We start from the raw sequence: 25,463 nt of genomic DNA, 5'->3' as shown, positions 1-25,463 counted from the left end.
ATCAACAACCCTTGCTAAGGCGAATCCATTTGTAGGCATTGTAACTCAGCCAAGCATTCATAATGAGGTTTACTTGCTTAGCTGTATCAAAGAGCCTTCAGCAGTTAATACTTTAGAACCTCAATGAAACACCTTAGCCAAATTTAAAAGCAGAGGAGCAGATGTCTGAGCTGTTATTCACTTTATCCATTGGACAATAGACTTTAAAGCATTGGAAACTTTTCAGCTTTGATAATATGGGCCAATTTAATACTCAATTCTCTTTTAAAATCAATGCCCACTCATTAATCACTGTATTTTAACCTATCGTAGAACAGTACATTATGACATATAATGTTATCAACCCATTTTGAACTTGCTTGTTTAAAGGTTCCTGACACCTAACTTGAAACCCCCATGGTTCATGACATCTATGGTGAACCATGTCACCTACCAAAATGGGCCCAATTCTGTGAAATAATAGGGAATCTAAAACTCTCTGCCTGGGCGGGAGTGCTGCATGCAGGTTTGTGACTTGCCTCGTTTCCTGCAATAGAAATGGATGAGGGACTTGCATGCGGGGACCCATAGGCCTCCATTTTCATCTCCACGACATGGGTCTGCAATTTGTCTGGATGGAAAGATCTGACCCTGAGCACTAATTTAGGAACAGTAGCTGAACTTCTAACTTGAATCTGCTATTCACTGAAAAATGACCCACAGCAAATATGAAGAAAGGCGTTTTAACACAGCAAGTGCATCTGGAATGCATTACGTAGATTCAAACATGGCTTTCAAAAGGGAACTGGGTAAGCACCCAAAGGGGAAAATTTGCATGCGTATGAGGCAAGAGTGGGTAGCGAGACAAGTGAAGCTGCTCTTGCAAATAATTGGCATGTTCCCGATGGGCTGAATTGCCTCCTTCTGTAATGTAAACATTCTACGATTTTATTGCTTACTCCTGATTGTGGGTGCCAAACCTGTTTTAATTTTTCAGGACTGATTTTGGGGTCCAATTTTGTCTTTTTAAAAAGCGTTTAGACAGTTACATGGATAAGATGGCGATGGAGGGATATGGGCCAAACACGGAAATTGGGAAAAGCTTCGTGGTTAAAAAAAAAAAGGGGCGACTTGGACAAGTTGGGCCGAAGGGCCTGTTTCCATGTTGTAAACTTCTATGACTCTATGATAACTGTTACTTCGATGAACAAAATGCTGTTATCTTTTATTTGGCTGCTTCAAACAATGATGGTGAATGTTGTGAATTTCTGCCTTCATAGATAAAAGTGTCTACTATTACTACTGAAAAAGATTTACTGTTTTTACATTTCTTCTTAATATGAGCACAACCGTCCACTTAGCTTTAGAGCTGTTTGGAAATGAAAGAAATACCGATCAGTCTCTCTTCACATTTTCTAAACCTGTAATATTACATTAGAGCCAATTACATGGATGTGCTTGAAATTATAGATATAATGGTTAATTTATTCAAGTAGTTGAAGATTTTTTAGGGAATCATTCCAAATGTTGACTTCTTCACGTACAGGTGTGCAGGTGAATGAAGGTCATGTAACATTAGGAAGGACAAGGAAATTGGGCGTTGGACAATATGAACAAGGCGATGCTCAGCTGTTCTATGATCAAAGTGGATGGATGAAGTCACCTGCCCCTTGCCGCACTCTGCCCACTGGAACATTCACCACAACTGGCCAGTCAGAGGAGGTAGGTTGAAAATAATAGAAATGTTAGCATTGCAATATGAACCCTCCCTTGGATCCATCTCCTCCCCAGACCAAAATGAACTATTCTGCCTTTTATCCCTCATTATTATTAATTCCACGTTAAGTGCAGTTGTTTTATTGTTTATGTAGTTTGAAGAGCCACAGCTTCTTGGTTTCTGCTCATATGGATGCTATGTCTTTATAGTCATTGTCTTCCCGGAATCTGTCATTGACTTTTTTTTCCGTCCAAAAGAGGCTTCTGAATTCCCAGTGAATATTTACCTCTTCCCTGAGCCATATGGTCTGAGTTGATTTTGAGAATTAACATATAATTTGTTCCCATTTTTCCAATGATGCCATTGTCCTTTAGGATTTGAAGGCTCACCACATTGGCTCAAGTTGGCTAGCCTATGATTAATCTTTTCAGAGTGCATTATCTATAGAATTCCTGTATCTCATAAAAGTCGTGCATTTCCAATAATTCTGACAAAATATATGTCAAGCAATTAACAGTCCCTCTCTGCTTGTAACTTTGCAGTGCTTGCACGGATTTACACTAAACAAAATCATAGGTATTTCCCTGCTTATTACATTTGTGCCCCTGATTGGATGGCTGAGAATTAGTGTTCACTTGTTGCTGGCTGGGCTAGCATTTATTGCCCAACCTTCGCTGCCCTCCATTTCAGAGGGCATTTGAAAGTCAACCACATTGGAGTCAGATGTAGACCAGACCAGGTAAGGATGGCAGATTTCCTTCATTAGTGAACCAGATGGGTTTTTACAACAGTGGTTTTCATGGTCATCATTAGGCTTTAAATATTTTATTGAATTTAAATTTCACCATAGGTAAGTGGGCGTGGAGTAGCAATCTAACGCTGATTGCCACTCTGAGGAAGTTATCTCAGCGAGGAGGGCAGTGACGAGAAAAAGCAAAAGCGAGCTTTTAATAAAACAAAAAAGACTGTTCAGCTGAGAGCAGAGAAGCTTTTATATCAAAGTGTTGAATTATAATTGGTGAATAGGCATGGTCATATTGTATTTCACCAGGAGTACTGTTTATTGACAATACAGAATATTAGTCATAAACTTGGAATGTGTTTGCACTTGTGAAGGTTCCCTTTGTACATACATCACCATTTAACATGAATCCAATCCAATCGGCCTGTGTATTTATTTAATCACTACCAACTTGTACTAAGGAACTTTCTGTTCTATTTTGTTGCAGCTAAACATATCAGGATGTAGCGTTGGCCAAGACGAGGTGGATTGCAGATTGTTAAGTTCTTCCTCTGGAGATGAAGTGGTTCCTCCCACACCAGCATTTCCTATCTCACCACCAACTCCATATGGTAATGTCCCATTGCACTGAGCAAAAGACATTAAGTCTGCAATTGTGTTTTTTTAAGTTCAAAATTTGAAGTAGATTAGAAAATTAGCAAATTGAAATGTTGGTGTGCACCAATGTGCATCATTATTTGTAACTAATGGGAATTAATGCCAATAATCACCCTTAGTGCTGTAGGATTATTCAATCAACAGCCTGCTTATCTCAAATACTGTCATTTATTTAGCTACCTGGGGGAAAAAAACTATGAATTTCTTCTCTTGCAGTGAAAGTTTTGAACACATTTTCTGCACTTTCTGTGCACGGAGTTGGGGAACAGAGCAGCAATGCTTCAGGTGGCTACAGAACAACTCCAGGTAAGGAATACACCCTTATTAAAACAAAATAATGCATATGCTGGCGATCCAAAATAAAAACAAAGTGCTGGAGAAACTCAGCAGGTCTGGTAGTATTTGTGGAGAGAGAGCAGAATTAACGTTTCCAGTCCAATACGACTCCCTGAAGACGAGTTGTATGGACTCAAAATTTTAACTCCGTTCTCTCTCCACAGATGCTGTCAGACCTGCTGAGTTTTTTCCAGCACTTTCTGTTTTTATTCAGGAATACACTCATTTTGGGCCGGACTTATTAACCTCAATGAAGGCACAGGCTCCCTACGTAATGAAGCTCTGCAGCCTCAGACCTGCATGTTACAGTGCACCCCTGAGGCACCTGCAGAGTTCCCACCCAGCCCAAAACTCCTTTGAATGATGGTCGTTTTATGCAGATCAGTGAACCTTTTCACAATATGGTTGAAACATCTGAATCAAGTCCTGGGAGCTTTAGCAGGGCGGTGGGGAAGTGGGGAATGGGGTACTAATTTTGATCCTCGGTGATAACGTAAAACAAAATATATTCCTTTCCATTGGCTTGAAATGGGGAAGATTTTGTGATTTCTTTCTACTTGTGTAAATCTATAATTAGCTCTATCACGGTCAGCACAGTGGTTAGTGCTGCTACCTCACAGCTATAGGGACCCGGCTCCAATTCCAGCCTTGGGTGACTGTGAAGAGTTTTCACATTCTCCCCGTGTCTGTGTGTGTGGTGAACCATCGTTGGTTCCCACTGTGGGGTTGTTCTAATGTTGTTGTTGGGCTAGGGTGTTCACACTGTGGGATTGTTCTAATGTTGTTGTTGGGCTAGGGTGTTTACACTGTGGGATTAATACACCTGTGGTTGTTGCTGTTGTGGCACATCCCAGTCGGGCCCCGCCTCCTGGGAGAGGTATAAGACCCCCTGCTCGGGCGGGACCCCTTCAGTCTGGAGTGGTGTACTTATGTTCTAATAGTTCCATTGTTAGGCAATAAAAGCCTTCAGTTACCGAAGCCTTGTGTCTTGTGCTCGATTGACGTGCATCAGTGTGGTTTCCTCCTGGTGCTCCAGTTTCCTCCCACAATCTGAAGATGTGCTGGTTAGGTGGATTGGCCATGCTAAATTGCCTCTTATTGTCCCAAGATGTGTAGGTTAGATGGATGGTAAATGAATGAGGTTGCAAGGATAGGGTGGGGGAGAGGACCTGGGTAAGAAACTCTGTCAGAGAGTCGGTGCAGACTCAATGGGCTGAATGGCCTTTTCTGCAATGTAGGGACTCTATGATTCGATGAAAATTGCCCTCAACCCAAATCCAGAGCAATTGCAATACTGTTTTATGAGGATAAACACAATTTAGGAATGGTATTTTATCCACAGCTATCACAAAATCTACTAGTTGTGACTATGCCGAATTGCAGTACTATACCAATCTATGCTAAATAATAAGTCACAAAACCATTTCTGTCGGAGGAAGTGTAAAGAGTTTGAACGTACAATCGAGATTTGACCAGAGCAAGACCAGAGATTTGCCAGCATTTCAGCCAGAGGCCTCTGCCAAGAACAAGAGAGTTGCCGCAGCTGCTGCTTTACATTCCATGTCCGGATTAGCACAGAATGCAGTTTCACACTGTTTCTCTTTCCTGTGGGGTTCAATCGCAGCCATTGTTTGTACACAGAAGTTTAGACACACGATAATCACATTGGAAAGGCCGTAGAATTATTCTTGGAGCACGATACAGCTTCTTTGTATTATATATTTGCTGACACAAGCAAAATTCAGTTTTGTGAGGCATCCTTCCTCCGAATTCAAACTATTATCACTACACGTTCTGCAAATAAGTTGTACAATTCTGAAGTCTCGTTGAAATCAACAAAGTAAGAGGTCTTGGCCCTTTATATTTAGTTTCTACAAATATTTGTTCAGAGTTATTTTAGGCATTATTATTGCAGCTGTGATCTCATGGACCTCAGGTCTGACACTCAAATTATGTCCACAAGTTAAAACACAAAAGAAATTATTCATTTCCTGTTTCTTTCTATAAAAATTACAATTTTAGCAAAAAGGGACTAAACAAATTAGCCCATTAGTTTTCCAACAAAATCAGATGATAAGTCTGATATACTAGTATAAAAGTTACATTTTATTTTAGACCATTTGTTTTTGGGTCAGAGGTCATGGGATTTACTTACTTGGGTAATATTTTCAATAGGTTGACATTGTACATGATCTGCGTTCCAAGTGAAAACCAAAAAAAACCACAACATTGGAATAAAGTTTTTAAAAATCATTTTAATTAGCGTTCATAATTCAATAATTTTAATAATTTGAAAAGATAAAAACCTAACTTAAAATGTAGAATTGTTTGGAGCCTTTACTTACCGATGCTCATTTTCATTACTATTTATACATTTACAATGAAATTGAATCATTAACATCTCCAGAATCATATTTTGCTTCTGAAAATTTTGGACATTGATTCTCTGAAAAAAAACTAGAGTCACCTTTTACACAAGGTATATGAAACAGTAGCATTTTTTGGCCAAAAATCATGAATTTGATTTTTTATGAGATTGACTTACAAGTGAGCGTCTGGAACATGATGCCAGAGGTAGTAGTAGAGGCGGGTACAATTTTGTCTTTTAAAAAGCACTTAGACAGTTACATGGGTACGATGGGTATAGAGGGATATGGGCCAAATGCAGGCAATTGGGACTAGCTTAGGGGTTTTTTTAAAAAAAGGGTGGCATGGACAAGTTGGGCCGAAGGGCCTGTTTCCATGCTGTAAACCCCGATGACTATGACTCTAGGTGCATATGGCAATCAAAGAATAGGGTCCAGGATTTACCGATATAGAAATATCTTGCTGGTAACAGTTAACATGGGTAAAATCTAAACACCCTTAATTTATTTAAAATTGTTGCAAACAAGATAGAATAGCAGGTCCAATTATTTACTTCATTTGGGCTTATGCCCATTAAAGGCTACAAATTGAAGTATGCAGATCATACAGAACAGCAAAGCAAAACAGTAACAGTTAAAGTTTTAGTTTTTGATCAGTGGGAATCCCACCAAATGAACAGTACTGAAGCCTCCGCACCCACCCATCTCTCTAACTGATTGGAACTGCTGGCCTTTGGCTTAATCAACTTCCATTAGTATGCATTTGGCAGTGTGCGCTCCCGGATATGCATCTTACGATTTAATACTGCAATATATCCAGTGAAAGAATTTCTGTCTCCAGGTTACTGAGACAAAGGTGTTCGCTGGATGGGATTTTCCCCCAATCTACTGGCATCCGGCCATGGCTAGTGGTAATTTTAATAATTTGAAAAGATAAAAACATAACTTAAAACGTAGAAATGTTTGGAGCCTTTACTTGCCAGTCAGTAAAGGCTCCAAATATTATTAAGCTTTAAGTTATGTTTTTATCTTTTCAAATTATTAAAATTATCGAATTATGAATGCTAATTAAAATGAATTATTTTAATTTTTTTACTTTATTTTATTGTCATAGTCTTTTTTTTTGATTTCTTGTTGAGTACCCCCCTCAGCGCTATTAAACCCGCGGCGGCGGTGTGCCGTCGGTAGGACCGGAAGATCCCGTTGGCGTAAGCGGCTGAATAGTCCCAGCTACTGAGCTGTTATTTCTGAATTTCTGTTTGCATTTTTTACTTAAATATACCTGAATTTTAATTATTTTGGAACAAAAGTGACATGTAGACATTTGTTTTAACTTTGCTGTTGAAACGGTTTCTGAGTACTGTAAGATGTTTAGTCTCATTAACATGTGTTGGCAGCTTTTTTTAACCACAGGTAACTACTGTCTGTCTCCATTGAATTTGAGTTTTTTATATTCTACACTACATTAATTCACATTTCCTGACCCATATAAGCTGTCATTGTAAATCACTGACTCATGAAGCCCATCCTGTGTTCCATCGAAACACCATACCTTAGCGAGCCTAGAATTTCTGAGAAGTCAGATACTCACAATCATCAAAGTAAGCTGAGATCCGTAACGTCGCATCTTTTCCTATTTTATATTAGGTAGCCTTTTCAGGGCAGAGATTGATGGTGTGCTAAGTGTCCACCTAAAACAGATGGGAGCCCCATTTTAATGTTAACTTCAGGCAGGAACATGCGCACCATTTCCAGATGTTTGTAAAAGATGTTGTTTCTAAATCATTCATTAGGGTTTTCAAGATTGTTTGGTAATAAGTGTATGGAAGGTCATGGAAAGGGCACCCAGATGTTAAAAGTAGTGTTCTTCAGTCAATTTATAATTCTTTATTATCAGTAGTGAGGTTCCTGAGAGATTTTATGCTAATTGTTTCAAAATACACTAACTACTCAGCACCATTGTTGACATGAGGGCTTTCCATGCAAAACCAATCTGAACTATTTGGAAACAGAAGAGAAAGATACCAAGGCATACCAAGCAAGGAGAGTCTACAAGAGAAGTGCTCTTTATTTACCTGTTTGCATCCACACATCTGCAGTTAGAGTTGAGCATTTCTCACTTTGGCATATTGTTCATCATATGGAGACTCCAGTTGCTGCTGGGATAAGAAGCTCATGAGCACCACAAACAGGATTGCTTGCTTAACTCGAATGTTGAAGTTTCCCTATTCATTGTATGTCATGGCATGAAGGAGGATATCTAAGGATGGTTGTATCCTGATTGACTGCACCTAGATGCTGCCAACCATACCTGCAGTCCTGGCTACATCTACATGACTGTAACTGTGGGCAACGTTCTTCATAGGGTGCAGGTCAACAAAGAGGCAGATGTAGAATTAGGCTATGTCCTGCAAGGACACCTGCAGCTACTACCAGGCTGCTTAGGGCTGTCACATGCAGGTGACAGCAATGGTCACCTTGGTGTGCAACTTTGTTCTCCCACCTTAAAGGCATGCTACAATGCTGATCTCTGGTAGTGCAGTGGGTCATTACCTCGTTTAGCACTACCTGCACTTTAGCAGTCCTCTAACAGAAGTTTGAATGTTTTGCTATCACATAACTGTAGACTTTGAGGCCAGAATACTCAATGTGTGAAAATGCCAGCCGTGGATTGAATCTATAAGTCCCACCCGCAAAGCCGACCTCCACCATTTTCATTGAGGGAAGGGGGAAGAGTGAGGGAGTGTTCTAAATCGTGCATCCATGGTTCACAGGGCCAGCTGTGCATAGAACATAGAACATTACAGCGCAGTACAGGCACTTCGACCCTCGATGTTGCGCCGACCTGTGAAACCAATCTAAAGCCCATCTAACCTACACTATTCCAATATCATCCATATGTTTATCCAATGACCATTTAAATGCCCTTAATGTTGGCGAGTCCACTACTGTTGCAGGCAGGGCATTCCACGCCCTTTCTACTCTCTGAGTAAAGAACCTACCTCTGACATCTGTCCTATATCTATCACCCCTCAATTTAAAGCTATGTCCCCTCGTGCTAGCCATCACCATCTGAGGAAAAAGGCTCTCACTGTCCACCCTATCTAATCCTCTGATCATCTTGTATGCCTCTATTAAGTCACCTCTTAACCTTCTCTCTAACGAAAACAGCCTCAAGTCCCTCAGCCTTTCCTCATAAGACCTCCCCACCATACCAGGCAACATCCTGGTAAATCTCCTCTGCACCCTTTCCAATGCTTCCACATGCTTCCTATAATGAGGCGACCAGAACTGTACGCAATACTCCAAGTGCAGCCACACCAGAGTTTTGTACAGCTGCAACATGACCTCATGGCTCCAAAACTCAATCCCTCTACCAATAAAAGCTAACACACTGTACGCCTTCTTAACAACCCTATCAACCTGGGTGCCAACTTTCAGGGATCTATGCACATGGACACCGAGATCTCTCTGCTCATCCACACTACCAAGTATCTTGCCATTAGCCCAGTACTCTGTATTCCTGTTACTCCTTCCAAAGTGAATCACCTCTCACTTTTCCGCATTAAACTCCATTTGCCACCTCTCGGCCCAGCTCTGCAGCTTATCTATGTCCCTCTGTAACCTGCAACACCCTTCCGCACTGTCCACAACTCCACCGACTTTAATGCCATCCGCAAATTTACTAAACCATCCTTCTACGCCCTCATCCAGGTCATTTATAAAAATGACAAACAGCAGTGGCCCCAAAACAGATCCTTGCGGTACACCACTAGTAACTGAACTCCAGGATGAACGTTTCCCATCAACCACCACCCTCTGTCTTCTTACAGCTAGCCAATTTCTGATCCAAACCGCTAAATCACCCTCAGTCCCATGCCTCCGTATTTTCTGCAATAGCCTACCATGGGGAACCTTATCAAACGCTTTGCTGAAATCCATATACACCACATCAACTGCTTTACCCTTATCCACCTCTTTGGTCACCTTCTCAAAGAACTCAATAAGGTTTGTGAGGCACGACCTACCCTTCACAAAACCGTGTTGACTATCCCTAATCAAATTATTCCTTTCTCGATCATTATAAATCCTATCTCTTATAATCCTTTCCAAAACTTTGCCCACAACAGAAGTAAGGCTCACTGGTCTATAATTACCAGGGTTGTCTCTACTCCCCTTCTTGAACAAGGGGACAACATTTGCTATCCTCCAGTCTTCTGGCACTATTCCTGTAGACAATGACGACATAAAGATCAAAGCCAAAGGCTCTGCAATCTCCTCCCTAGCCTCCCAGAGAATCCTAGGATAAATCCCATCCGGCCCAGGGGATAGAGATCAGAAGCTGTCTCTATTGGTGTAATTTTGATGAGAAAGCCAAAGTGTGCAGATTAGACCTGGTAGGAGTAAATCTGAACCCAGGGTATCCTTTTGGAGAGGTATGGAATCCCTCTGGATATGGTCCTGGGATGCCTTTTGGAGAGGTCGGGTGCCCTTTGGGATTGTTAGAAGTAGACATGAAAGTGTGTAAAAAGTACTTAAACGCATTGGCACTGTTAAAGCTGTCCAAGAATTGCCAAGCTATCAAAGGTCTGTCAGGATGTCAAAAACTGCTAAATCTCACTGGAATTGTCAACACTGTCAAAGGATCTAATTTGTTGGTTGTTAAATTTTTTAAAAGTTTATTTTTTTTAAAAAGCACACTGGCGATTTCACTCTAACATAAGCCTGAGGGCTTTCATTATAGGGTTTGTGCTGCATGACTGATTTTCAACCTAACATAATCAAAGGGGTGTACCTGTTAAATGAGCTGTTTGATTGACAGTGCTAAGTGGTTATAGTTTAGAGATGCTTTCATAAGAGATTAAGTATATTTAAGTGAAATGTTATTTTCATAAGGGATGGGATTAAGAATTTAGTGAAATGTTTGAGTTCATAAGAGATTAGTTGATTTTTAAATCAGTCAGTGCTTTTTTAACAGTCACACTATTAACAGATGTTATTTTATGTCAGTATAAGCCCTCAGGTTAGTCAGTGGTGGATGCTAGGGGAGTTGGTACAGAGGGTAAAGTGTGATGAGTAGGGGGCATTGGTTGACGTGAACTGGCACCAAGTTGGTATATGGGCTAAAAGGGCCATAGGAATGAATGGGAGACATAGTTTGGCATAGAGGGTCTGGGGGGTCAATCGGGGTGGGTACAGTGGATACAGTGGGTATGGGGTCCATGGAGGGTGAGTGTAAGTGTGTATGTTGGCATGGGGGTGGGTTCTGATGGTGCTTATGGGAAAGGGTGGAGGGCATAAGGTGGAAATGGTGGGACAGGTGAGGTATGTGGAGTGTCTGTGTGGAGTGTCTGTGTGGGGGGGGGGGGGGGGCTGAGTCAAGGGCAGTAGAGAGTTTTTTTCAATCTTATACACAGTGCTAGAACACAGGCCTTAATTTCAGCCAGCTTGTCTCTGCACCCGATAGCCTCTGCACTTGTTCCAGAGGGCCAGGTCCATCTTCTAATCCAGCCTCCCTGCTCTACGTCTCCTCGCACCCCTGGAATGGAAATCCTGACTTTGGATTTCTTTTTCCCAGGTTGGGTTCTCAAAAGTCTGAGGACACATACCAACTGACTTAAGAACAACTCGTTCCCTGCTGCCTTCAGACTTTTGAATGGACCTAACTCGCACTAAGTTGATCTTTCTCTACACCCTAGCTAAGACTGTAACAGTACATTCTGCACCTTCTCCTTTTCTTCTCTATGAATGGTGTGCCTTGTCTGTATAGCGGCACACAAATGCCAGGCAATGACCATCACCAATAAGAGACACTCTAACCACCAATCCTTGATATTCAATGGTGTAACCATCACTGAATCCCCGACTGTCAACATCCTTGGGGTTACCATTGACCAGAAACTCAACTGGACTCGCCACGTAAACACAGTGTCTACAAGAGTTGGTCAGTGGCTCGGAATACTGCGGCAAGTAGCTCACCTCCTGACTGACCAAAGCCTGTCCACCAACTACAAGGCACAAGTCAGGAGTGTGATGGAATACTCCCCACTTGACTGGATGGGTGCAGCTCCAGCAATACTCAAGAAGCTTGACACCATTCATGACAAAGCAGCCCACTTGATTGACACCCACATCCACAAATATCCACTCCCTCCACCACCGACGCTCAGTAGCAGCAGCGTGTACTATCTACAAGATGCACTGCAGCAATTCACCAACGATTCTTAGACAGCACCTTCCAAACCCATGACCTCTTCCATCTGGAAGAACAAGGACTGCAGTACATGGGGACAACACCACCTGCAAGTTCTCCTCCAAGTCGCTCACCATTCTGAATTGGAAATATATCAACGTTCCCTCACAGTCACTGGGTCAAAATCCTGGAATTCCCTCTCTATCGGCATTGTGGGTCAACCCACAGCACGTGGACTGCAGTGATTCAAGAAGGCAGCTCACCACCACCTTCTCAAGGGCAACTAGGGATGGGCAATAACTTTTGGCCAGCCAGCGACGCCCATGTACCACGATTGAATAAAAAAGAATCTAACCTGAGTTTTCTTTGTGTGCATTTTGCTTGTCACTTGTTTCCTTCCCTTCAGTTTTAACAAATGGTGCTAATTGGTTGAAAGATTTCTAAAGCCTTTTTAGAGGCTTTTAATATTTTTGTCACTATGATGCTGCATTTTCATTAAGCCCATCCCTTCAACTCTAGCTTATGTAGATTTTTTTTACTCCCTGCATCCATACAGATCTGTGCTTGCAACTCTGCTTAAAAATATTAAACTAATCTCAGAAATTTAAATTAAATTGTTTACTTCTATTCACATCACTGCAAAATGCTTCCCTAGCCTTTCCCATGGAAATGCACCAATGCTAGAGAATTTAGTCAGTCTTGAGGCTTTGTAGTCATTTTCATAATTGCTCAATATAATTTGTATAAACACAGCAGCATACTGACCCCAATCATTCGCTACCATATGGTGGTACTTGCATTTTTCACTAAGCATGAATGCCTACTTCAGCAACTCCACAATCAGTAACTGATCGTTCAGGCACAATGCTGCTGTTCTTCCAAACTCTCTCCCCACAGTTCTCTGCTTCAGAATCTCATGCCACTGCATCAAAAGCCTTACCATAACCTTTGATGTAATTTAGTTCTCCCAATCTTGAGTTTCGCATTCTCTTCTTCTACATGAGGAAGACCTTACAACATTGTACCAGGCATAGAATACTGTTTTGGAAATTCCCACATTGAAAGCCACAAGAGAGTGTGCAGCATAGGTTCACGAGGATGACCTAAGGGATGGGAAACTATAGGTGGAACAGAGACTTGAGATACTGGGACTACTTACAGTGGAGCAGAGCTTTTAAGAAAGAAAAATTTGCATTTATATAGTGCCTTTAAAGACTACCTGACGCTTGAAAGTGTTTTACAACCAATGAAAACTTTTGAAGTGTAACCACTATTGTAATTCAAGAAATTAAGCAGCAAATGAAGCAGCAAAAGCCTCCTACCCATTGAGTCTGTCTACACTTTCCACTGCCTCAGAAAAACAGCCAGCATAATCAAGTACCCCACATACCCCGGACATCCTCTCTTTCACCTTCTTCCGTCGGGAAAAGGATACAAAAGTCTGAGGACACATACCAACTGACTTAAGAACAACTCGTTCCCTGCTGCCATCAGACTTCTGAATGGACCCACCTCGCATTAAGTTGATCTTTCTCTACACCCTAGCTAAGACTATCGCTTCTTGGCCTTTTGGCTAAGATCAAGTGTAGTATGGATAGGATGCTGCGCTTGGGTTGAGGTCATTAGGTTACATTTAAGCTTCATTTGAAGCAATTTCTAAAAGCGACATCGGCCTTTTGGCTAAGATGCAAATGAGATCAAGCCTTGGAGGAGGTGAGTCTGCTCATGTAGATCAGGCCCAAGACAGGAGTGGAGGCCCTGTCTTGTCAGCTTGGATCGGAAATGTCTCAACTTGTTGGGACTCTGAATTGGACTTGATTTGATTGAGTTGGAAAAGTATTTTAAAAAAAGACTGTAACAGTACATTCTGCACTCTCTCCTTTCCTTCTCCATGAATGGTGTGCCTTGTCTGTATAGCGTGCAAGAAACAATATTTTTCACTGTATACTAATACATGTGACAATAAATCAAATCAAATTTTGCGCACTGCAAACTCCCGCAAAATGCAATGGTAATAATGGCCAGATAGTCTGTTTTTGTGGTGTTGATTGAGAATTAAATATTGGCCAGCACACTGCTAATAAACCCTGCCATGGGATCCTTCACATCCATCCCTAGAGGAAGATGGATAAAGAGAGGCAAGGAGAAAAAAAACATCCAAAATATCGTTAAAAATATGGATTGAACATGAATAATTTACTGATGGCTTACTTTCATTCATGAGCTGCATTTGAAGGATGACGTAATGTAACTTTTTCAAGCAATCAGGATGTTTAATTATGTTACAAGCTTGTCCTTGTCAATTGTGTTTTTTTTTAAACAATTTTTTTCCTGATTCGCTCATCGGTTTCCTGAGCCTGCAACAGATGTGTGGCGACTGTTGAAAACGAACAATATTTCAGCTGATCGGTGGTGTGACCTGAAAGCTTTTTGTTTTATTTTTGACTCAGTCATTACTGACTTTGAAACTTCATTTGCCCAAGGTTATGAATACTGCAAGCCAATATAATCTAAAATATGATACCAGTTGCTTTCTGCATTTCAACATGGTACATGTCTCTTCCACAAAAGCCAGTTTAACAGTGGAAGCACTTAAGGATTGTGTACCTTTGGGCAGTGAAGAAAATGTGCACAAAGTATTTGTCCTGAGGGGCACTTTGACCTTTGACATTTGCTAGTACTTCTTCATTGGGTAGAAGCAGATTGGGAGGGTGCAAAACAAAGCTGCTGTGTGAGTTAAAAGTTGAATGTAAATGAGGCTCCAGTTAGAGCATGAATACACTGAATGAACAGGCTCGCTGTGGCTGTGAGAAGTCAAATTTAGCAGAAACAATTGTTGAATTATTTTCCGTATGGGCAGAGTGGATTAAGCTGTCGCTGACCAAACATCTTCATTTAGAACGTAGCCCCTGCACTCTCCTCTTTCCAGTGTTTGCGGAAGTTTTGCTTTGGTACTGGGTTTATTACAGACTGTAAGTAAGAAAGAACGGAAAACTGAGACTGGATAATCTCTTGAATGAAGTCACAGTTTCTGTATGTGGTGTTCCTGCTGTGTTGCTTTTAAACTGAAATCTGGCAGACGAAGCAGCAAGCCAAAATACTCTTTTGGCTCTTGTAAAATTGCAGCATTTCAACACATTCATCAAATAGCTGCTGTTATGAAAGTTTTCCATCATGACTACTTCAATTGGCAGGTAAACTGTGGTTTCAGACTGATATCTATTGTTTTTAACCAAATCCTTAGATATTTAGCAATCTGCAAGTAAACAGGCTGGCACTGAAACACTATCTGTAGAATGTGAGCAGATTACTCGAGTGGAGCTTTGTGCTTGCAAGCACGCCTTGTCTGTTTGCTAATATACAGAGGAAGTTTTAAATGCATTGAGGGTGTAACTGGAATGCATTTATAGTAGAAGTGTTGAATTTGCAAGCTGCTTGCAGACATCTTTGCCATATGCTTGTAGGATCCGGAGATTTCTGGAAATGCTTCTTAAAGGGCTCCATGTATGTTAGAACAAAAGGTTTTCAGTGTTTTGGAGACTTGTGTGGTATTGAAATTTGTTTGGTTGCTTTATTCTGGTGAACTAATACTCTTTGCATGATCTGGAGACGCATTGATAGCTCTGTTTTTAACATGCAGATATACTGAGGCCACATACTGAAGCAGTAACAGCTGAGCACATTCCTGAGGGTAGCTAGGACATGCTTGGGTCATTGGCAACTTTCCACAAAATTCCTCTATAATACTCCATTTATATTGCAGTAACTGTCTCCGGAGGCGCTCCTGTAATAGAAATGAGGCAACGTGCGTGACCCCAGAGACAGGCAAGCTCTCCCATGCAGAGTGATAGGTTCATTCATGTCTGTTCACCTCTCAAACCAGAGGGCCCCAGAAACCCTTTGTGTGAGATAGCAATTTACCATGTAATGTATTTCTCAAACCTGGGGAACTGTATTTGCTGTTCATTTTACTGCCTCTTCTGCGTCGGGGGAGCAAAATACAGGTTAGATGGTGTCTTTGTTGAACACCTTCAGTCTGTGTGTAAATGTGATCCTGAGCTCCTTATTGCTTACAGATTCAGTTTTTCACCACACTCCCTCTCTGTGTCTTTGCTTTCTGCACTGTTACATTGCAGCTTGATATAAACACAAGAAGCTGCTCTTTATCTTTCTTGGTATTTTACAATCCTCTAAACACCTCTGATTGTAGTTAGCTGGCATTTCCAAGGATAAGAGGAGAGAACAGGCTGTTACTTGGGTCACATTTTAGCACACTACTGACTGGGTGACCTCGACCCCTCGTGCTCCACCCAGCCACTTTTTCATGGTACTGTTTCTACCTATACCCATTAGCTATTCATACATTCTCTATGGTTCATATATGTCTCTTATTTACTAATTATGGTCCCCTTTTGTCTCTGAATATCACTTCACGTCATCAAGACCTCTGGTCCATTGCCCTGTTAATTCTTTTAATGCTTTTTTAAAATAGCTTCCAGTCCTAAGTGGCACAATGCTGCCTCTCAGCGCCAGGATCCGGGTTCAACTCCGGCCTTGGGGCGACTTTCTGTGTGGAGTTGTCAGTTCTCCCAGTGTCTGCGTGGGTTTCCTCCGGGTGCTCCAGTTCCCTCCCACAGTCCAAAAGATGTGTGGATTAGATTGATTGGCCGTGCTAAATTGCCCCTTGGTGTCAGGGGGACTAGCAGGGTATATACGCTGGGTTACAGGTGGAATTGTTGTTGGTGCAGGCTGAATGGGCTGAATGGCCTCCTTCTGTGCTGTAGGGATTCTTTGATGAAAGGAATGGTATTCGACCTGAAACAGTTTCTGATGGACTTTCTCCAGTCTCTGTCTAACGGTATTTCCAGATATTTCTGTTGTCTTTCATTCCTATCGGTGGGAGCTGGTAATACCAAAGGTAAATCACCAGGGGCTCTGTTTGCTTTCAAATGAGACAGTCTTTTTAATATCACCAAGTTGGCAACAGTGCAATTTTCCTATTATTAATCTATATCCATGTTTGCTGTCATTGAAAAAATCTGCTTCAGAGTATAATGAATTGCTTTTGGTCTCCTAGCTTTTCCTGACATGTAAATAGGGTGAATTTGGGACCGAGGAGAATAGTTTCCACTCTAGAGCTCTAATCATATCCTGTCTCATACTCCATCTAATTAGAGTAGAGGAAAAGTGAAATCATGTGCACAGGAAGCTTATCATGAATGGCTGAAATTACAAGAAAAGCTTCTGCTATCAAGAGCTGATTAGAATGAATAAGACAAAAAACCTCAGAGGAAGCAAGGTTACATGTAGAATTGCTTTTAAATAACTTGTTTCAGTCCTGATGCAACTCGCAAGGGGAAACTGTTGAACAAAATTCATGGAAGACCCTGTGTGTCAATCTGAGCTCAGCAACTGAATTGTAAAACTGGATTGAAGAGTTGCAGCATTTTCATATTAGAGTTGTACAGTTATGCCTTGTTTAGCAAGAAAACGATGTGCTAAATGAAAATTATTGCCGCATAGGAAAACATCTAATAAGGGGAGGTTGTATTCCTGACTTGTAATTTTTATGTTGAAAACTTATTGGCTGCCTTGAACCTAATTGGCCCACAAATCATCTCAACTTACTAACTCTTGCTAAATTATTAACTTCTTATTTAAATTCTGCTCATCACTTCCTGCCTAATCACCACTTCCTTCCCCTGACTCCTCAGCTCAGCCGTTGATTCTCTCCTGCTCGTCTCTCCCCTGACCCTCTCATTCGCCGCATTCCCTCTCACAACTTCCTTCTTCCAAACACCCCCACTTGCAGCTTCTCCCTCCTGCTTGCTACTAACCTACCCCAGCCTACTTGCTCACTGCTTTCCTCCATGACCCCCCCCCCCCCCACCATTTGCTGCTTCCCTCTTCTGACTCTCCCACTTGCCGCTTCCATCTTTTGACACTCTTGCTCCCTGCTCCCATCGCCCAACCTTCCCATTCACCACTTCCGTCCTCGATTCTCCCTCTTTCGAACCTCACTCGCCAGTTACTGCTTCCCTCTTTCGAACCTGTCACTCGCCAGTTCCCTCTCCCGACATATCTGCTTGCTGCTTTCCTCCCTTGGTTACTCGGCGAGACCTTGGTGTCCTTGTGCATCAGTCACTGAAAGTAAGCACGCAAGTACAGCAGGCAGTAATGAAGGCAAATGGTATGTTCGTCTTCATAGCGAGAGGATTTGAACATAGGGATAGGGATGGTTTGCTGCAATTGTATAGGGCATTGGTGAGGCCACACCTGGAGTATTGTGTGCAGTTTTGGTATTCTTATCTGAGGAAGGATGTCCATGCTATAGAAGAGTACAGTGAAGGTTTACCAGGCTGATTCCTGGGATGGCGGGTCAGTCATATGAGGAGAGACTAAGTCGGTTAGAGTTATATTCATTGGAGTTTAGAAGAGTGAGAGGGGATTTCATGAAAGTTCAAACAGGACAAGACATGGTACATTCAGAAAGAATGGGGGCGATTCTCCCATCGCGACCCGCAACTTTTCTGACGGGTTGAGCTGGGCGATATGCGTCGTCGGCCTTTTTCCGGGATTTGCGCATGCGCTGGGAACGCTTGCGCATCTCCGAGATCCGGAAATCAGTCGGAGACCAGACCACGCTGGAAACCGGTGGAAAGAGAGGTAGGTCATTTGAAACTTTTTTTAATGTAGTTTAAATATGTTTAGCATTTCATTATCAGGAACTTGCTGATCCTGATTGAATCTCCCACCCCGCCAGGAGTACTTCATTCCGGCGGAGTTTAGAGTAGCTCCCCACATTCAGGGAACTGGCGGGAGACCCTGCTGGGGGGGTGGGGGGATCGCCACTGCTGTGGGGAGTGGGCTAGACATCAGGGCGCTCCGGGCCGGGGGGGGTGGGGGGGGGGGGTCAGGGCTAGCCGGAAATTGTTGTGGGGGCCACGATCGGGCCTGGGGGAGGCTGGGGGGACAGCACTGCGGGGGTCCCGGGCTGGCCAGCAAACGGGGAGACTGACAGATCGGCGCCACTGCGCATGCACAGAGTTCTGGAGCTGTCAGACTCTGGCGCGAATAGGCGAATAGGATGAGTTTTTAATGATATTTGCAGTTGAGACCTCTGCAGTGCACAGAGTGGGGAGATTAGTGTGTGAAGTTGAACTGTGAAAACAGTCGTGATCTAGAATGGTTTTCACACCAATTCAGCACTTTTGGGAGAATCACCCCCAATGTTCCCAATGGTGGGGGAGTCCAGAACTAGGGGTCATAGTTTGAGGATAAGGTGTAAATCTTTTAAAACTTGAGGTGAGGAGAAATTTCTTCACCCAGAGGATGGTGAATATGTGGAATTCTCTACCACAGAATGATGTTGAGGCCAAAACGTTGGATATAGCTCTTGGGGCTAAAGGGTTCACGGGATATGGGGGGGAAGGGATATCAGAATATTGAATTCGATAATCAACCATGATCAAATGAATGGCAGAGCAGGCTCAAAGGGCCATGTGGCCTCCTCCTGCTTCTAGTTTCCATGACCCTCTCACTCGCCGCTTCCCTCTCCCAACCTACCTACCTTGCTGCTTTCCTGTATGACGGCCACCCTTCATTCTTCTGTTCCTCCTATTTGCCACCTCTCCTGACCCTCCACTTGCCTCTCCCCACTGTCCACCTAACACTTGCCTCTCCTGCCTTCCCAACCACTGCTTATCTGTCCCGACTCACCAGTTCACTGCTTCCCACCAGTCACCCCTTTCCCACTCCCTCCCTGCAAGGGCTTGGGGGAGGGATAGCAAGTGAAGCGGCGGTTTGCTTTTAAAAAGACTGAGTATTGATCGTAACCCCATCAAGATGGAAAAGGAGTCGGTGCTTTTTGGGGAACTTCCCTAATTTACAAACTGCGCTAAAATGAAAATGTACTATTAGAATGGACTTTAAATGAGGGACACCTGTACTACATTAACGTTAGTTAAACAGGTTAAAAGTGTTAATGTCCACAATTCTTATTGAGCAAAATTTTGTTTTATATTTTTCAAGTTAGTGGTTAGAAATGGTGGTGAAAAGGAGGAGGGCAAAAATGAATAAGAGGAAGAGAAATGCAAGAATTAGTTTCTAGGTATTGTAGTCAGATATTCATTGGATTATTTAAAGGCTATTAGCATGTTATTTGCTCACACTTTATAATCTTGTTAAATAGTATCTAATAAAGGTGATGAGTATCAGCACAGGCATTTCTATGTAATATTTTTCATCTTCTTTAAGGATATAGGCAAAGCGACATTCATAGTACATTCCTTGTTACCCAGCGCTGGTGGGGCAGGTTGACTTCCAATTGGAACCTACACATTTTAAACATTATACTGTATTAATCAAACATGGTGAAATTCTTAATGCGTTTGAGAGATCACGTTGGGCAGTCAAACATTTGCAGTTTGGCAAATGGCTTTTTGATATTTGGGTTTTGCTCTTTAACAATTCTTTTTGTCTTGATTTGAAATTTTTGGTATATACTGATCCATATAAGAAATATCAGCTGAGGTTTTTCAAAAAAAAAGTTATTCGCAGGAGCAGCTGTGTATACACACTTAAATTACATGTTTTCCAATTGCAGTCATTAATCTTCTTGAGTGACCACATTCCTGTCATTTGCATGCTGTATCTTTTGAAACAAGAATTCCTTCCCAGTATTGCTGCAAATGCACATAAATTTAAATAGTGCATGGAAATTGCTTTTCAGTGTCTGTTGTGCTTTTAACAGTTGCATTGTGCTCTGAAAGTGCAACCATCAGATACCTGTTACATTGAATTAACACTACAAGGGGTTAACATCACATTGTAGTGTTAAATCAAAGTAAATCCACCTTTGATTTACTTGTGTGGAGTAAATCAAAGGTAAAGCAGAGATAGATTCTCTCCAAAGTTTTGACCTACCTCCCTTTGGTTTAGGGCTGGGCTCTGAGTCTACCTTCAGGCTACATTAACATTATAAATGAAGCATCAAGAAATAAGGAGTGACAAGGTATTGTAGCTGTCCTCACTGGAAACTAGTAGTATGTTGTTGGGGATTCTCCTCCACTCATGCAAATCTTTTCAAAATAATGCATCCAGGAAAATTGTCAATAACTCAAATATCTTAATTGACTTTTTTTCCAATGGGCATGGCAGTTAACACGGTAGGAGTCGGGCCATATTTATATTATAGTGATATTCCAACTTGGCAGCAGGTCCATAATGCAGAAAAGAAGGGGAAAAAACTATTTGCTGAAGGTGCCAATAAAAATCACAAAATTGTTACAGTGCAGAGGGAGGCCATTTGGCCCATTGTATCTGCACCGGCTCTCCAAACGAGCATCATGGCTTGATACCATTCCCCTGCCTTTTCCCCATTTCTCCTGCACATTGTTTCTATTCAAGTAATAATCCAGTGCCCCCTTGAATGTCTCGGTTGACACCTGGTTGCTTATTTTCTAAACTCCTTTGGAAATAGCCATGCTAGTAACACCATGGCTATTGCCAGCACTGCTGGTCAGCATTCTTTACCAGCTGCAGGCAGGCTGAACGTTTCATTTGGCTGAGCCCAGCAGTACGTTTTCACAATAGTGGCGAATGCCTGCATTCAGAAGATGGTAGGCACAATTATCCCAAAGATTACACATATGTGGTTATGACCCACTCTTAGATGTAAATCAGACAAATTCCATAGCCCCAGTATATTGTACAAGTTGTTCTGTAATAAAATGGATGCATAACACTGTTAGGTTATGCTCGAGACGTGCTCATAAATGACTGAGCCCATTTTTTGAAAGAACACTGCTTTCAAACATTAGTTTGGCCAAGCTTAGAAATTAGTACATTCCCCAAAACTGAGAGTGGTGTGTCCTTTCCTCCCTTCTTAAATTCATGAAAGGATGGAATTCAGTGAGTGCTTTTACTGCAGTGGTGAGGGAGTGTTGGAAAGAAGCCCGTTCACTTTCCAGCTGCGTGGAATTTTTTTGTGGCCCTGTGAAGATATACTGAACAAATGCTATGTGTCGTGTGGATACGGGGGAGACAAAAAAAAAGTTACTTCTAATTCACAAATATAAGAAGAAATGTTTAGGTGATTCCCATAAATTGTTCCACGTAATCTAAATAATTGTCCCTGTCCCATGTCTTTATCTTTTCGGAGCCAGGCAGACACATCTGCCATCTTCATAGATAAAAGGGTAAGCAATTGATATGAAATAGACATACAAGCTTATGCAAGCCCCTGTTTGAACAATTTCCAAATCCTCTTGGAGGACAGCCTCTGATGTTAGCAAGTTATCCTCGCTATGTAAGGAATCTGGGCAGTCTTCATGTTACACTGATTTTCAGATAGCTTTATCTCGTCTTTGTGCTTGTGTCAACACGTTTGCAAGATTTTGCTCCAAAGAATGCTCTTTAGTTATGATTTTACTTTTTCTTAATGCTGATTTTTGTCAGGTAGATAGATGTCTGACTCTTTGTATTTGTGAGTTAACTCTTTGGATGCTTGATGAGGCTTTTCGTTTTGAAAATTTAAAACAAAAGTTCTCCCTCTCTTGCAACATTTATAGAAGGAGTTAATTTTGTAAAATTTGACTTCAGAGTATTGAGCATTCTAAGAGTATAGAGAACCATGGGCTATTTCTGAATTCACAAGAGTCTGAGAATAAATCAAAATCTGGGAAGTGGGTTAAGCACTTTGAGCGGTAACTTGTACTGTTGTTGTAAATAGATTTGACATGTTATTAATACCAAACAAACTGGTAAAGCAATCCAAAATTTATCTGAAGTAACTGAAGAAGTATTGTACATTTCTATGAAATTAAGTGAACAAAATGCATCATTATTGGCTTTCAGAATAGAAGCTTAGCTGATCACCAAGTAAGCAGTGAGTTCCATGCTCCAATAATTTAGTGGGTAAATACATCACCTAATGTAAGCTGTGCAAACTGGCTAAGTTCCAGATCAGGACACTGGCATATCCTGAGTTTATTAGTAACTAGCCTCTTGCTGCGGTGTAGCAACTTGTGATTCCAGGCTTTTAAAACACCCAGATCCTGTATTGAACTCAATCATTCCTTCTCATCGTGTAAAATACTGTTGGACTTGACGGTAAAACTGACCATAGTTCATTAACCTAACACCAAGTGCATCTTTATTCCACAGAACCCCAAAGTTACATGGAAGGCATCAACCATTCAGTAGTGCGATCAGACAACGCTGTGGTGGCAAGCCCTATTCTGTACAGCCGTGATACTTCAGTGACTAATCCATCTTTCCAGAGAACTTTTGGCTCCGTATGCTCTGTCTCTACCAGCAGCCAAGTCCCCAGGACAAACAGGTGGGCCATCTTAAACACTACGCTCAGGTGTATGTGCCTATTTACCTGTTAACAGCTGTCAGTTAGAATGCCGTGTAACTTCTGTCGTATTAATTTATGGGGGGTATTGAAAGAATGAGTCCAGAATCAGAAGCATTTTAATTGGTATCAGTTTTAAAAAGTTAATAAATATTATAAATTTCTTATGGAGATGTATTTCACTCGGCAGTTGGTTCTGTTGATGCTGCATTCTCCAGAACCAGGAGTTGGGAGGGTAGCTATTATTTGTTCCTTGGTGGAGTTTGTTTTGAGCCTTGAAAATACAGTCAAATATTTTGACATCAAAAGGATTGCTTCTTAGATGCAGCTTTTTGTTAAAGAAAGTACCTTGAATGTTGAAGGATATTTCTGGAGTTTATAATTCTTGATATTCACTAAAGACATATTCAGTCCATTCATATATCCTGAAAAAAAATTCAAATGCTGCTTATTTTTACAGAGAATATTTTTACTGAAGCAGAGTCTTGTACCATTTATGCGACTAAGCTTGGTGCCAGGATATTAGTGCAGAATAGCCTTTCGGATATTATACCATAGTTCTGTGTTGCCTGCAAAGGTGAGGAAGATTAGTGAATCGTTCTGGTGTGCTGGACCAGCCTGTATTTACAGTGTTGAAATATTGGCGGACAATGTGCAGCAAGTGGGATTGTCTCTTTTTCAGGAATAATTTAACAAGTATGGGGAGCTGACACTTCCAAATGCAAGCTAGTTGGGTTAATAATTTGATCTAATATAAATACAAGTAAGCTCTGCTCAATTTAAATTCATTAGGAAATGTGCTTTCTTCTGCATGCCACCTTCTTCACACAAGACAGAATTTAGCCTAGCTCAGTAAATTGTGAGGTGTCTGCGGATTTATGTGTAGATGAAGATATTGTTGTAATGTTTTGATAATGCACAGTGATAGGAGGCCTAGCAATGCCCCCTGGTATGGTCCCTTTCCACCTTGGCACAGGTTGGCACCATGCCAAGGTGGAAAGATGCCTGTGATCAGTGGGGTGGGCCGCGGGGAGGAGGAGAGGAGGAGGAGGAGGTTAGAGGAGTGTCGACTCCAATCGGGGGTGGGGAGGGGGGCCCTTGAGACCTCTGTAATGGGCTGACGGGAAGGTTTACTGAGGTTATGATTGGGGCACCCTTTAAAGATGGCGCCCTGATCTCTGAGCGGGGCTTTGCTGCCGTGTTGAGCACCCAGTCCCCCTTGATTTTTTTTGGCAAAGTATTGCAAGATCTGTTGAGAAAACTGATTGGTTTCTCTGGAAAGAAAAATGCCAGCTTTCTCGCTGGAAGTAACACTCTACCATTCTTAGGTAAGATTTTTGCCCTTGGAGTTTAGATTTAAAACCTGCGTACACAAAATGGATTTAACAGTATAAACACAAAGAACACCTTAATTAAATGACAGCTCAAATCTACTTTTCCTAATTTGATCATTCAAACAGGCTATCATATGTGCTGGTAGATTATCGTACTTATCTTTATTTTTTAGAATGATCAAGCACAGGGATAACCCATTCGGTCATTTGTGGCTGTGCCAGTTTTTGAAACAGCTGTCTAATTCATTCTGTCATTCTTTCTCCTATCCCTGCAAACTTTTCCCCTTCAAGTACTTATCCTTTTTTGTTTTAAACGTTTCTGTTGAATCTGCTTCCACCATCCTTTCAGATAGGGCAAATGTCACATCTGTCTTTTTTTAAAAATCTGTTGAAACAATTTCTCCCTATTGACCCTATCACTGCCACTCATGATTTTGAACACTGCTATTAAATCCCCCCCCTCTCTGTTCGAGAAAGAACAATCCAGTTTTTGCTTTCTAATTAAAGTCCTGTGCCTCTGCTACTATTCCAGCAGTAAGAGTTTTAACAACACCAGGTTAAAGTCCAACAGGACTTTAACCTGTTGGACTTTAACCTGGTGTTGTTAAGACTCTTACTGTGTTTACCCCAGTCCAATGCCGGCATCTCCACATCATGACTATTCTAGCAAACAGGAGTGTAGTGGTTGTGTTATGGTACTGGTAAACCAGAGGCCTGGACAAACATGAGACAACATGAGTTTAAATCCCATTACAGCAGCTGGAGAATTTAAGCTTGGTT

The 25,463-nt window shown here is 41.7% G+C and overlaps 1 protein-coding gene and 1 pseudogene across 7 annotated transcripts in view; both read left to right on the top strand.

Moving 5' to 3' along the window:
- Nucleotides 1-25,463, top strand: part of tns3 (tensin 3) — a 435,511-nt gene that overhangs the window by 385,990 nt on the left and 24,058 nt on the right. For all 7 annotated transcript variants that reach the window (XM_078236646.1, XM_078236654.1, XM_078236664.1 and 4 more), the window contains 4 exons: nt 1,526-1,701; nt 2,926-3,049; nt 3,312-3,401; nt 23,157-23,331. In XM_078236646.1, the coding sequence (XP_078092772.1) occupies nt 1,526-1,701; nt 2,926-3,049; nt 3,312-3,401; nt 23,157-23,331 (565 nt within the window). The remainder of the gene's footprint in view (nt 1-1,525; nt 1,702-2,925; nt 3,050-3,311; nt 3,402-23,156; nt 23,332-25,463) is intronic.
- Nucleotides 13,544-13,648, top strand: LOC144481883 (U2 spliceosomal RNA; annotated as a pseudogene).

The sequence above is a fragment of the Mustelus asterias genome, chromosome 2 (assembly GCF_964213995.1).
Source record: "Mustelus asterias chromosome 2, sMusAst1.hap1.1, whole genome shotgun sequence".
Lineage (NCBI taxonomy): Eukaryota > Metazoa > Chordata > Chondrichthyes > Carcharhiniformes > Triakidae > Mustelus > Mustelus asterias.
Note: the sequence above shows the minus strand (reverse complement) of the source record. Positions and strands in the feature narration are given on the sequence as shown.